This window comes from Moschus berezovskii, chromosome 6, assembly GCF_049115385.1.
Source record: "Moschus berezovskii isolate FMDL1 chromosome 6, NW_MosBer_1.0, whole genome shotgun sequence".
NCBI classification, from domain to species: domain Eukaryota; kingdom Metazoa; phylum Chordata; class Mammalia; order Artiodactyla; family Moschidae; genus Moschus; species Moschus berezovskii.
Genome location: NC_142465.1, coordinates 93,121,260 through 93,136,509, shown reverse-complemented (window position 1 = coordinate 93,136,509; position 15,250 = coordinate 93,121,260). Strand labels below are relative to the sequence as shown.

At 39.6% G+C, this 15,250-nt stretch overlaps 1 protein-coding gene across 6 annotated transcripts in view; it reads right to left on the bottom strand.

Moving 5' to 3' along the window:
• The window catches only part of ABCC9 (ATP binding cassette subfamily C member 9), a 163,191-nt gene extending 150,666 nt beyond the window's left edge, over positions 1–12,525 (bottom strand). For 5 of the 6 annotated variants that reach the window (XM_088837281.1, XM_088837283.1, XM_055396415.2 and 2 more), the window contains exons 1-4: positions 11,635–11,786; positions 11,423–11,538; positions 6,821–6,982; positions 3,728–3,869 (exon numbers count right to left, since the gene is read on the bottom strand). In XM_088837281.1, the coding sequence (XP_088693407.1) occupies positions 3,728–3,869; positions 6,821–6,962 (284 nt within the window). In that variant the 5' untranslated portion in view covers positions 6,963–6,982; positions 11,423–11,538; positions 11,635–11,786. Of the gene's footprint in view, positions 1–3,727; positions 3,870–6,820; positions 6,983–10,233; positions 10,247–11,422; positions 11,539–11,634; positions 11,787–11,900 lie in introns of those variants that run through there. The other variant, XM_088837284.1, reaches the window with a different exon arrangement.
• Between the last annotated feature and the right edge of the window lie 2,725 nt (positions 12,526–15,250).

The following is a 15,250-nucleotide window of genomic DNA, read 5'->3' as shown; positions in this document are numbered from 1 at the left end:
CAGTATGAGTGTGATGGTGATGGCAATGGGGAGAATAATCCCCAGGGTGCTTGAGTAGATGATGGTACTACCAAATAAGATTTTGAGAGGAAAAGACCGTTGGAGAGAGGAAGCTAATACATTTCAACACGAATGTGTGGATTGTGAAGGTTTCCAACAAATCTGCAAAAGAAGCTGTCTAACAGGCAAGTGTATGCAGAGAATTGGAGTCATCAATAAAGACAGGATAATGAAAATGTGATAATATTACAATCATGTAAGAGTTGGCTTACAAAACACCAACCACCTCCCAGAAATAGTTCAAATAATCAAAAAGAAAATATAGGAAATAAATATTTCATCAGTAAAAAATTTTAAATGCTTCTAATACTCTTTAATTATTAAAGAAAAGAAAGAATCAAAAAAAAATATTTAGAAAAATTTAAAATAAGCATATTACCTGTGATGCCCTATATAATACGGTTTAAAACCATACCCAGAAGAAAGTTTGTACTCTTAAACAAATTCAATAAGAAATTATTATAATAACTAAATTAAGTAGTCAATTCAAGATGATAGAAAAAGAATAACAATCATCAGTAAGGAAGGCAGTAATGAAGGATTAATAAAGATGGCAGAAGCTACAGTAAGGTTTATATTTATAGCATTTCTTTTTAGTGATTTTTAACCATACTAGTACTTTTATTTAGATTCCCTTCATAGTGTTACTGCTCTCCTTACAAAGTAGTATAGGTTTTGAGTGGTGCCCCAAACTCTATTCTTTCCTTTAACCTCTACTATTTTTTGGAGAAGGGAATGGCAATCCAGTCCAGTGTTCTTGCCTGGAGAATTCCATGGACAGAGGAGTCTGGCGGGCCACAGTCCACCGGGTTGCAAAGAGTCGAACACAACTGAATGACTAATACTACTCTACACTACTATTTTTAGAGAATAATTTGCAGACTTCAGTATTCTGGTATATATAATCAAATGGTAGATATATAGTATTGAAGCACATACATCCCATTATGGTAGAAAATCTTTAGTCAGGAAAGTTCAAGAGAGAACCAAAAACTACATATCACAGAAAACAAACAATTTCAAAAAAGAGAAAATGATGGAAAATAAAAACCTAAATGAAAACACAATAATAGTGATTTTAATGTGCACTTTTATAATTTGAAGAATAGTAAAAAATAGTCAACACAAGGACTTGAATAATCCAATCAGTAAATTCAATAAAATTTTGTCTTCTAAAAAGAATATATATTAGTCATTAATGCTTATTAATTATATTAATTAACCAAATATTGACTCTCTTGAAAATGCTAATAAATTCCCAAAGGCATTCATTTAATGAATGACATGCTCTAGTAATAAACTAATCAAATTATACTGAAGAGCAAGCAAAATGATTCCTAGGCCTAGGAGGGTTTCTCCATCAGAATCACAAACTATTTAGACAGAAGTAAAAAAGAGAACACTTCTTATGAAAACTTGTGTAAAACAGGATGTTTCAAAAGAAAAATCAATAGCTTTAATATTTGCATTATTATTAATAAAAAAAATCCAATATTCAATTAGGAAAGTCTTTGCATTCTTTCACTTATAATGAAACTACAGTGAACATCTGTGGTATTTTAAGTAAAAAATAGTTCATAAAGTTTTGTTTTGAAAAAAAAGAAGGAAAGAAGGAAGGTATAAGCAGCAGGGTCTTAATATAAAAAGTGTGTTAGAGAGGAAAAGATACCCATAAAAGTGTCATTAATGTTCTTTGGCATTCTTGTAGAAGCAGCTTCCAGACTAGGACCAAGGTAAGAGAGAAATCAAACTAAATCTTCCAGTTTTCAAAAATACTGGAAGATGTCTTTCTTTTTCCCCTGGTCTTGCCTTATAGCTTGCAGGGATCTTAGTTCCCTGACCAGGGATGGAACCCATGCCCCTGGCATTAGAATGCAAATTCTTAACCACTAGACCACCAGAGAAGTTCCTGATAGGCGTCTTTATAGGAGTTCTGGATGAAAATGGCAAGGATAAGAGTCTGTAGCTAAAGAATGGGAGAGGGTACACAAGATCAAAGTGTATTTCTGCTTGTTTTAAGCATGGGTCTCTTGCATCACTTCTGCTATGAAACAGGTTTCCCCCAGAAGTACATGTCCTCATTATTAGCTCAGCCTCCGTCCTAAAGTCTCTGAACCTACACATCAACCATGAGTCTGGAAAGGAGGAGCCATCTCTCCCTACTTAATGTCAAGTTTTTAGGACTCATGGGACTTCTACTATCTTCCACTTTATACAAACACATAACAACATGGAGAGTTAGCCCATGTGGTAAGGGAATTAAAAAATGAAGATTAAAATTGGCTATGCTAGTACAGCATAATATAAATATGACAAAGAGTTGTAAGCAATTCTCAATAAAATAATAGCTGATAAGCCTTCTAAATGCTTGGAGAGGAGACTTAGAGTCTTTAATTTTCCTTTTAATCAGAAACTAAGATGTGGACATATATGCAAAGAACTGTCATAAAACATTAGAAAATAGATGGCTCCATGACAAAAGTCTCCAAGTTTCACTCCTTGTTAATTGCAACAGAAAAACATAAACAGATGTCAGGGGAGGTTCTTATTAGATAAGAAGAAAATGAGTTTTGAAGTTTTCATTTCATAGACTTTAAAGATCTTTTCCTATCAATTTTTCAATGAAAGATACATCATTTAACATAATTTCATAATCAAAGTTTTCCTATTACTTGAGTTTATTTTCTATTATTATGTAATAAAAATATTATCATGCATTATGTTCAGCTTCATAAATAGAATTCATTACATTCTAACTGCTTAATATAAACTTCTTTTATAAGAAAGACAAAATTCCTTTAAAAATAGGGGTTTTATTACAAATCATGATTTTGAAATAATTATGTACTCTGCCTCAATTTGTAGTCATATCCTGATTCTCAGATTCTTTTAATGCCTGCCTCATCTATCTCTGCAATTTTACAAAATAAATAGAAATATCTGAGAACTGGTTATATATTTATACATAAATATATTAGACTTGGATGGCAAGGAGATCAAAACAGTCAATCCTAGGGAAAATCAACCTTGAACATTCACTGGAAGGACTGATGCTAAAGTTGAAGCTCCAATACTCTGGCTACCTGATGCAAAGAGCCAACTCATTGGAAAGGACCCTGATGCTCTTACAGATTAAAGGCAGGAGGAGAAAGGGGCGACAGAAGATGAGATGGTTAGATAACATCACCAATTCATTGGAAGTGACTCTGAGAGATAATGAAGGACAGGGGAGCCTAGCCTACTGCAGTCAATGGGGTCGCAAGGAGTAGGACACTACTTAGTGACTGATCAACAACAACAAATATGCCAGTTAGAGCTATATGTTAATACGGACAATCGTTCTTACCATTTATATTTGTTTTGAAAAATAAGATAATCATTGAGGTGTTTAAATGGAGAAAACTTTCTGCCAGCACTATGTAGATAAACAGAAAGCACAGCAAAGAACACAAACCCCAGAGACCTGAACTTGTGTTAGCAGAGAAAGGATACAGTACTGAAAACACAGGACAACATGCAGGTTTATCGTATAAAATGGGTGACTGCTGTGGCGCCTAATAAGTAATAACCAAAAAGTTAAGGCTGACTTGGTATGCTCTTAGCTACTATCCATACCAACATGTCCACCAGGAGAGCGTAATCCCATTAACTAAATGGAGTCACTTACGAATCTGAAACAATGCCTTCCGCTATTTCACAAACATGCACAAACAGGAGGGCAAATGTAAGGATCCATCTCAGGCTGTGTCCAGGAAAATGAAGCCATGTGTTGTGATGAATCTGTACCTTTGAGCTTTGACTCCCCCACCCTGAAAAAAAGAGGAAAAGGTAAAGAAATAAAGAATCAATTATAATCATGGAAATAATTTACATTGTGATATGCTTTGCAGATTGGGGAGAGGCGGGTCCTAAAACCTTATTCCTTTCTAGGGTAGCAACAGAAATCCTTACTTTCATTATGTTAAAAAAAAAAAGGAATAATTTCAAAGGATTTTTCCAAGCTTGCCTAAGCTAACACATCAACTTTGTTGTCTAGCTCAGGAATAACAAACTCTAGGTGACAACCTGGTTATTTAATGCTCATCACAATTCTTATTGACAGATCTCATTCATTCAAAAGGAAAATAAATTAATGATGATGTTAATAAAAGCAATTCAAAGTCTCAAATCTTTCAAAAGATGGGATCTGTGGGAGGCCTAACCAAAAAAATAAAATAGCCACACTTAGTGACAAGATATAGGGCCCACTGGCTGTGTCAACTCTTACTCACATGCAAGTCACGGAGTAAAAATGATAACCTATGACTCAGCCGGCACCGTTCAATAATGCTACTGATATTCTCCGAGAGAAAGCTAAAGCTTTGTTCATTGATGAGATTTTAAGGAGGCTCAAGTACATTACTGGTTCACCCTTAGCTCCTCATTGAAGAAAAAAATTAAGTTACCAGATTATATGTTAGAAAATTTTGGTGGTTTCCCCTCAAAAACAGCACAATGCCAACTCATATATGATGTGCTAAGACAAGACCCTACTTCTGTCTCTTGTCACCGTTGTTTTTTTTTCTCTCAATTTTTCAACTATAGAAAAGTCCCATAAACTTCAAGAACGAATGGGGTTGGGAGGGGTGTGAGTGCTAAAAGTACTGAAGGAAGAAATTTCTGAAATTTCTGTTTCTGGACAAAATGGACCCCTGAAGCATTCTTTGAAAAGAATACTGATTCATGTCTAAATTGTTCCCAAAAGAACTTCATTATTTGAAAATCAGTTACATTTAACATATTCTACTATAATTTATGCTATTAAACTCTTGCAGGCAGGCTCTGGCTTTCTTTGCATCACTATTTAATCTTTCTTATACCTGATACTTCTTTGAGATTTATTTGTGTTCTCACTAACCCAAATAGCCAACATTATGAATAGATTGCATTTTTAACCATTTCTCTTTGACAATGTTAATTTCAATTCCACTTGATTCAAATACCCTTTTGCCAGCTTCTGTGTTCCATGCCAGAGATGCGAATAACACCGCCCTAAGAGTTGCTCTCAATAAGTTAACTGGATGTCAAAAAGGAATTATTAACCATAGAAATACAATAACAAAGAATGTTCTACTTTGGGCCTAAGGGCATTCTTTTTTTCTAATGGAGAAGAAAAGAGTGGCTTTATTTCTTTGCCAGGCAAAGAGGGAACACAGTAGGCTAGGGCCTCAAAAACTGTGCCCCAAAAGACATTCTTAATGTGCTACAAATTTGTCACCACACATTCAACAACAAGTGTATGGCCACTCTGGTCCCAATATATTTTATGTCTATGCATTTGTTTGCCATGAATAATTACATACCAAGAGTTATGTTAGCCTCTGCATAACGTACGTCATATAACTGAAATCCTTTGGTCACTGTTAGAATGCCAAGCTCATAGCAATCTCTATATTAAGATTTGTTCATTTGTTCAGTGAAGAAAAAGAAGCTTACAAATTATTTTTAAACCTTTATTTAAAGCAGATCCTTAAATTATGCTGGATTTCTTAATCAGTCTAATCATTTCTCCATTACAAAAAAAGATAGGAAGAGAGGATGTGGGAAAGGATCAGGAAATGGTATTTATTCCATGAGATCCCTTAAAGTGACTTTGGTAATGTCAATAGATGTTTGTTATATTAGTCTCTGCCATTTTTACATATGAAAAAATATTTTATAATTTTAAAATGCTCTAAGGTCTATTTTGGTTGTTTTGGAAATTTTGTGTGTATACACATTCAAACTGTAAAATAGGGCAAACTATATTGTTAACTTCTTGCTAAACTGTTTGCTCATGTACTCCTTTTACCTGAAACACACCCTACTTTTACACGCACTCTCCATATCTTTCAAGTCCCCAAACATGTCACTCTATGCATAGTCCCCACCAGCCTTGAGAATTAGTTGCTCCACTGGGTTAAAGCTCAGGATAATTTGTTCCTGTATCTGTAAACATGTTTACAAGGTGGTACAGGCATTTCTCTTGACTTTTTGACCTATTTATTTCACTGGAAAACTCCTGTGACTATTCCAAGCAGGTACTGTGTTTTACCCATTTTCTGTTCTCTTCACCTAGCACAAAGAAAGCACCCAACAAATACTTTTGATCTATCTTAGATATTTTTTCCCCTCTTTTTAGAAACTGCTGCTACTTAAAGTCCATTTCTAAGAAGGCTTCTGGGGACTGTCCTGGCTGTCCAGTGGCTAAAACTCTGTGCTTCCAGTGCAGGGGCCTTGGGTTCAATTCTCAGTCAGTGAGCTAATATCCCACATGTCTCACGGATAAAAAAATAAATAGAATTTAAAAAAATAATAATTTTGTTATTTATCTATAGAATTTTGTTCTTCTTTAGTTGCTAAGTCATGTTCAACTCTTTGCAACCGCATGGACAGTACAGCCCACTAGGCTCCTCTGTCCATGGCATTTCCTAGGCAAGAATACTGGAGCGGGTTGCCATTTCCTTCTCCAGGGGATCTTCCCCACCCAGGGAATGAACCCGAGTCTCCTACATTGACAGGCAGGAGCAAACAGGGAAGCTTACCTATAGAATATCAAGTGCCAAAAACATAAGTAATTGGAAAACAGAAAATATAATACTTGCTCATTCTTTTCCCATAAACTTACATGCTAGTTCTTACACTGGAGAAGCTACATCAACGTTATACCTAATCTTAAGCCATTAAAAAGACTCTTCTTATAACCACTAGGTGATGAACTATAGGACAGTAGGTTACTTACCAATGAACAATATTGGGAAAGTTATAAACAGCAGGAAGACGTGAGGAACCAGGTTAAGGGCATCCACAAAGCAGGGATTTTGTAACACACCATCATAGATATTATAGGAAGAAATGTTGTTACCGCAGAATGAAAGGCTCATTTCTTCTTATATAGTTCACTCTAAAAGGGAGAGAAAGGAAGAAAAGCTTCTTACTACAAAATTCTCCTTCATTAAATTATAGCCTTGGTGGTGGTGGTTTAGTCGCTGTCATGTTCAACTCTTGTGACCTCGTGGACTGTGGCCCACCAGGCTCCTCTATCCATGGGATTTTCCAGGCAAGAATAATGGAATGGGTTGGCATTTCCTTCTCCAGGGGATCTTTTGGACCCAAGAATCAAACCCGGGCAGACTCCTGCATTGCAGGCAGATTCTTTACCAAATGAGCTATGCAGGATATAGCCTTAAAGAGGTATTATTTCATAAAATTAACCCCCTTTATCTTTGTATCTGAAGAAATAGGAAACCTTTATGGTCAAAGTTATTTGAGAGTTACTTAGAAAGGCCTTATACATCCCATAAGGTCCACTTGTCAATAGTTTTTTTTCCTGATTAAAATATTCCATTTTAATTTGGAAAATACATTATAATTGATATCTACTGATAGTGCTACCTCCAAGGAGTGTTTGCCTAAATAAATTATCAAAAACCAAAAATGGTTGCTTATCCAGAAAAAGGAGGGGGAAGATGAAACTGATTGAAAAGTCAAAATGCTGTAATATCAAATCCTTTCCCGTGGTCATTCATTGAAAAGGCTTTCACAAACAACTTCAGCTGAACACAATTTACTGCAGCATTTCATTCACTGCAGGAAACAGTAATACCAAGAGAGCAATGTGGAGTCCACCAGCATACAGCCTTTCTCTGAACAACAGTAAAATCAAGTATTTAAGACCAATTAAATATAATTCAAGTGACAAGATAATGAAACTACACAGGTCCCAGAATCAGACGATATTTTTGCATGAAATGCACTCTACTCAAGTTTTGAAACAAAGGATGCCTTTTTATTGGAAAGCTGTATTCCATCAGAGGAGAAGTGGACAAGCTGGGAGAAGAAATAGAGGACAAGATTACACATGGTCTTCTCAGCCATTGTAGGGGATGGAGCTTCTACTCTGGCTTCTACTCTGAATGCAGTGGAGCCACTGAGAGAGTGGAGATGAGGGGAGTGACAAGCTCTGACTTAGATTTTAAATGAATTCTTACTGTTGTGCTGAAACAGATGGCCTAAAAAGCAAGGGTCGATTTCATCAATGTGCCACCAAGAGTTTTAGCGTTCGGAAAACTTCTTCATAAGGCCTACCATTTATGTGTTGTTGCTGTTGTCAGTCGATTCTGACTCTGCAACCCCATGGACTGAAGCACTCCACGAACTGAGAAGTCCCCCTCATGGACTGCAGCACTATTTATTTAGCACCTACTAAATTCTGCGAACTTTGCACATACCACTTAAGCTCTCAGAACAATGAAGCAATATCTGTGGAGCTCTTCGAATTTTACAGATGATGATAAGGGTGTTCAGATGGGTTCAGTAACTTCCCAACCAGTAGAGTTGCCGGAATCCACACCCACATGTGTCTGACTATAAACCATGTTCACTCCACTCCATCATATAGCTCCCGACTTATATTTTTTAAAGAAACTTCTTATTTATTCATATTAAAATAAGTAGTATTTTATGATTTCAACCTCCCTGGACTTTGTTTCTTTTCCATATTTATGTCACCCTGGATTCTGAATTAGATTATTCAAGGTTGGCAATGATTTGGATAACTAAAGTAGTACGTCTTCTCTATTCCCTTTCATTCATAATTGATTTAGCGATGGTCACGAATCATAGTTTCCTAGAAAAAAACAAAGTGTGTTATACAGAAAAGATAGGCAATAGTAGGCAAACTGTTGGAGAAATCAAATTTTAAACAAAATTTTTATAAAACATGAATAGAAGAACTAGTTACAAAGTCTGTGTGTTGACTGTCAATGGTCATATGGAATTCTTCTCATACATTATTTCTGGTAATACTTTTTTATATGCTCTCTAGTCAAGACCTTTTTTCATCTTTTAAAAGAAAATGTTATACTAAAAAAAAAAACCCTCAAGATCAGCTTATACACTTGCCAAATCCTTAACAACTGTTAAGATTCTAAGCTTAATAAGAGAATCAACAGGACTCGAGCTTTTTAAACTATCAGTAAAATGGAAGTTCTGAATTTTATAATTATATGTTAGATATTTCTGATAAAAATAGAGGAAACAGAAACTGAAAAAAATAGCTTGTAATGGAATTTTTAAGACTATTTCCTTTATTTAATAAAAATGATAAAAGGAAACTTTAAGCTCACTTAATTGAAAGGCATGCATAAACTGTTTCCTAGAACTAACTGGGAAATTCCTTTTGCTATTTTTTTCTTTGCTTACTTTTTTTTTTCTCATTGCATGTGCATGCTCAGTCCTGTCTGACTCTTGTGACCCCATGAACTGTAGCCTGCCGGGCTCCTCTGTTCATGGGATTTCCCAGGCAAGAGTACTAGAATAGGAGCCATTTCCTTCTCCAGGGGATCTTCCTGACCCAAGAATTGAATCTCCTGCACTGCAAGTGGATTCTTGACCTCTTGAGCCGTTGGGGTTTCTCATTTTTCTTAAACTAGCTTTAAAATGTTATTGAAAGTTATAGTATTTCAGTGCTATATTCAATGCTAAAACTTGATATTTCATCATGATCATTAAGGCAGCTGCTAAAATATACTCTGAATTTGCAAAACATATATATATATATATATATATATATATACACACACTTAATTAGCTATAAGCACTGCCTGCCGGTAATCTAATCAATCCTGAAACCTACCAATTAAATAACCTTTGGATAAATCTGTATAACTGTGGAAAGAAAATATCAGAGAAGCACAATAACCTGAAAAAGTCCAAGAACATTTTTAGCCATGCACTTTATGTCTGGGACTTCAGGCATTAAGTGTAAAAATATTTATTGATGCTGCCCATGCAACTTGGGCACCAGGAATTCAACAGTGCACGTGGCAGAAACAGTCCCTATGGTCTTAGGCTGTATAAATCAGACTAGACAAAACCCAAACGGTCTTGGTATAATGTAAAAGTTATGATTCAAAAGACTGGGAAATACATAATGACATAATCTCACTAAAGTTCATTTGGGGAGAGTAAAAACTTTAGGATGATGTTCTCCTTCTGCCACAATCTTAAACCTCACATTTCCCCTTGGCTCCCAGCCTGCTCACTGTCTCTCATTGCATCTCTCCTTTTGCTTTTTCTTCTGCCTCTTCTTTCATCCTCTTCCCCTTGTCCCTTAGTCCCCTCCTCCAGACACCTAGCCTGCATGTGACACACTCCTAACAGCCAACTCTTCTTACAACTCAGCATGAATAAAGACAGGGAAAAAGTAAACTTACTGTAGACCTGTTGACATTATTTGTGTTCACCTGAGGCATTTTATTCAATCAGGATTTTTAAACCAATTCTTAAATCTCCAACTGTCATTCAGGGTTTCCCTCCTGGAACCCAGGTTAAGTTGGGGATACTTTGGGACGGTATAAATTGCTGCTCTCCCCAGATAAATGCCATCACGTGACACCCGACAGCCCCGCCCCTTCGAGCTTTCTAGTTCAGCCAGCACTGACAGGCCCCAGCATCAAAGAGGTGAGAGAGGGAAGCAGGCCAGAGAAGAAGATAGGGCGTTTCTCTCCCCACAAACATAAATCCACAGAAAGACGTTCGAGTGTTTATGACAGTCGATAGGGCTGGAGAATTTGACCCAGTGAACTTGAAACACAAACACCAAAAGGGAAACTCTGATTATAGGAATGGTCTGTAGAACAGACCTTTCTACAGTTCTTGGTGACCAAACTTAGGATTTCATGGATACTACCCTCAGTGTTCTTGTGCCTTGAAATGCATTTTATAAAGGTCCACACCCTCAGGACTGAAAACATTTCCATTCAGTTGATAAATATAAAATAAAGTGAAAACTAGCACTCTTCACTGTTCACCCAGCAAACAGTATCAGTTCTGAGGGAAGAGTAATCACAGAGAATTTAGCAAGCCGATGACCCCTGAAGAAAGCACACTAAATGCAATATAAAAGCTTTCATTCTCACACACAAAATAACTCATCCTTTACTTATTCAGAGATTAACCAAATTACACTGTGAGACAGAAACACGATATTTTAAAGAACTAATTCAGGGCTTTATCATCATCTCGGGTATACTCAGGATCGGATCACTTAGGAAAACCAATGTATTTAAAAAGTTATTTGAAGTTATTCAGTCCATGGTTTATAAAATATGAATTAAAAGATACTGGTCTATTTATCTATGAACTACAGAACCAAGCAGGAAATCATCAGCAAAAGGACAGACATCTGATTTACTGTCTGATCTCAACGCACCCATTAAAATTCTGTTGCAAACCAAAGGAAATGTTGGAACTACTAAGTAGGTAAGATTCCTTACACAGACACTCCAGTGGCTTTTTTTTTTAAATCCCAATCTGTAGAAATAAAGCAACAAATAGATACCTTGGCCAATCGCTTGACGCTGCTTCAAACCCCCACTGGTGCACTTGCTTTACCTTCAAAACACCAGCTTCCTATTCTGTCTTTAAGTATAAACTTCAAAGCCGGACGCAGAACTCCTACAAAGCAAAGAGGGACAGAAATTAAGCAGAAAGTTACTTCGTGAACAAGACGGGAAATATCTAAAAGGAAAAACAAAACACAATTGTATTAACTCCTTGCACTTTATCCACTTGGTTTAAGCAGGAGCCGGCCAGAGTTTTGTAAGTACTGCTGGAAACCTGATCCCCACGCCCTCTCTTCCCCAGGGCTGGGGCCCGGTCCCTTCAATCCTAGAAATAGCGACGGCGAAGCGCTGCGAGAGCGCGCGGGAGGCTTCCGCTTGCTGTTAAACCAAAATCGACAACTGAGGGTTATCCTTGAAACTCTTGAAATGAGATTTATGAAAAAGACACGGACTCACTCACCCCGAAGCCAGCGCTTTCCTTCCCCTGGCCGAAGCGCGCCGGGCGCCGAGCGGATTATTTTTAGGGCGGTGGGTGATCAGCTGCTGCCTCCTATCGAGTTTCTGGATTGCATACACTGCTCTGGGCTGGGGCGGACGCGGCCACTCCGAGGCAGGAAACTGAGCAGAAGCCCCGAGCGCAATGCCTGGGACTGGAGACCCTCCCCACCCCCGCTCGGCCCAGCCGTCCGCGCCCGAGCCACAAACTTGGGGCGCGCCTGACAAGGACTTTACGAGTGGTGTGCGCCCCCCGCAACTCATTAGACACTGAAACTTACAAACTACGATTCCGTTATCCCCAGATGGGGGGAATCACTAACCTTAGTATACCCAAAGTCACTTGCACTTGTAATTTCCCCACCCTCTAGGCTCTGCGTGCACCCTTTTAGCAACCACGTAAGGAAGCGGATTTGGGGGTTTCACTATTTCCCCTCCTCAGCTGATCGGGAAAATGAAGGGCTCATTTCACCCGGAGCAGCCGGCTGCCAGGCTGGATTAGTGCTGTGCGAATGTCTCGCTTTGCGAGGCGGGCTCAGGCTGGATAATTAGGGAAACTTGGTGTTCTGTGCCCTGCACCGCGCTCCCAAACGGGAACCCTTAACCCTTGCCCCCCGAAACTAGGGTTTTTTTCTTCCCACTGTTTTACAGACAGTTACCCTCACTCTTGCCCCCCCGAGAGAGATCACAAAGTTTCAAGGCGATCACGTGTTTAAAATACGCTCACCCCACACGATCTAACGCCCCCCCTCCCACTTCTTGATGCAAGCGGTAAACTTTGTCCCAGGCAACCGTTGTAATTAACACTAGCTTTTATCAGGCGTCATCGCGCTGTCAACTTGAAATAACCATTGTTTTCGACAACTGTTCTGATCTGATAAAGGATGGTCAGCCCGGGGTGGGAGGTGGCGGGGGTAGGGGGGTCGGGTGCGGGGGAGGGAGCTGAGGCCTCCAGGGCTCGGTGCGCGAACCCCGAGGATCACAGCTCCAGGGCTGCGGGCAGCCGGAGCTGGTCCGCGGACCCGAACCCCAAACACGGGCGACCGCTCCGACTGAGGAGCAGAGCGTCCTCTTTCCTACCAGCCCCGGGCTTTCCCCCCGGGCACCTCCCGCTCGGAAGGTCGTTGCGTCCCCTAGTGAGGCCTGGCCTCCGCCAGTGATTGAATCTGGAAGCCGCGGCCGCTAGAGGTCTGCGAGGACTCGAGGGGCGGCGCCCGGGAGGGTTCCAGAGACTCCCGGCCCGCGGACTTTGAAAGCTCGGCAAGCGCAGCCTTAAGCTGTTAGCCCAGACGCAGGCGCAGGGAGAGAGCGCTTCCAGGATGGGATCCGGAGAATGTGGCTGGAACCCAGGGACCCCGTGAACAAGCCGCTAGGGGGACCAGAGGCTCCCAGCGCGTCTAGGGAGAGCGAATTGGAATTGAGGGGTGCAAATAGTCCCAAGAGACAGACTCTGAGTGTGACCACACAAAATCAAGTTGACTATATATAGAGAGATAGCAAGGAGATCAAACCAGTCCATCCTGAAGGAAATCAACCCTGAATACTCATTGAAGGGACTGATGCTGAAGCTCCAGTACTTTGGCCATTTGATGCAAACAGCCAACTCATTAGAAAAGATCCTGATGCTGGGAAAGATTGAAGGCAAAAGAAGAGGGAGACAGAGAATGAGTTGTTGGATAACATTACTGATTCAATGCACATGAATATGGACAAATTTCAGAAGTTAGTAAAGGACAGGGAGTTCTGGCGTGCTGTAGTTCGTGGGACTGCAAAGTGTCCGACAGGACTTAGCGACTAAACAACATACATATATATGCTAAGATACTTCAGTCGTGTCCGACTCTTTCGCGACTCCATGGACTATAGCCCACCAGGTTCCTCTGTCCATGGGATTCTCCCAGCAAGAATACTGGAGTGGGTTGCCGTGCCCTCCTTCAGGGGATTTTCCTCACCCAGCGACTGAACCCACATCTCTTATGTCTCCTGCATTAGGTAGGGTCTTTACCTTAAATTAGTGCCACCTGGGAAGCCCTTCCCCATCTCACTGCTGCTGCTGCCTTAATTCATGATCTTCACGTCTCTCGCTAAGACTATTTTGATGCCTGCAAACTGGCGATTCACTGGCTGAACTGTCCTCCTCCCCCTTTCTATCACAGTTTCCAGACTTAACTTTGCAAAGATCTAATCATGGCCTTCTTTCCCAGTCTCTCAAAGTGTGGTCCACTAATGACCTGCACCAGAATTCGAAAGCACCAATTCTTTGTTGCTCAGGCTTCTTTATGGTCCAGCGCCCACATCCCTACATGACTACTAGAAAAACCATAGCTTTGACTATACAGGCCTTTGTCACCATAGTGATGTCTCTACTTTTTAATACTCTGTCTAGGTTTCTAAATCAAAAGTCATAAGAAAAGTGAATTCTTTGGGACAGAAACTAATCACTCGTTTCTGTGAAAATATTATTTCCAGAAGGCTGCTGGCCTCTCAGTTTTTGAAGCTCGCAGCTCAGTAAGGAACTTATACTGCTGTGTCTGCTTCAGTAAACTTATCAGGGCTTGTTTCTCTTATGCTTCTCCAGCTTTCCATACTTACTCACCAAGCTTTTCCTTAGAGTCATCCTCAAAATTTAAGGGAAGTGAATGTATACCTTCATAGACCTGTGAGCTCCCCCACAAAGTCAAAATTTCTTGTTGTCTTATAATGCAACTTAAAAATGTATACAGATTTTGCATTTTATCCTGTAAGAGCCATATCCATTCTAAATCAGTTGTTATTGTTGTTCAGTCACAAAGTGTTGTCCAATTCTTTGCAGTCCCATGGACTGCAGCACAGCAGGCTCCTCTGTCATTCAATATCTCCCAGAGTTTGCTCAAACTCATGTCCATTGAGTCAGTGATGCTATCCAACCGTCTCATCCTCTGTCGCCCCATTCTCCTCCTGCCTTCAGTCTTTCCCAGCATCAGGGTCTTTTCCAGAGAGTCAGCTCTTCCCATCAGGTAGCCAAAGAACTGGAGCTTTAGCTTCAGGATTAGTCCTTCAGAATATTCAGGACTGATTTCCTTTAGACTTGACTGGTTGGATCTCCTTGCAGTCGAAGGGACTCTCAAGAGTCTTCTCCAACACCACAGTTCAAAAGCACCAATTCTTTGGCGCTCAGCTTTCTTTATGGTCCAACTCTCACATCCGTACATGACCACTGGGAAAACCACAGCTTTGACTCGGCAGAACTTTGTTTACAAACTGATGTCTCTGCTTTCTAAATCAGTATTGCCCAGCAAACAACATTCTGCCTGAATGCAAATACTTGTTGAATGACTAAGTAATATATC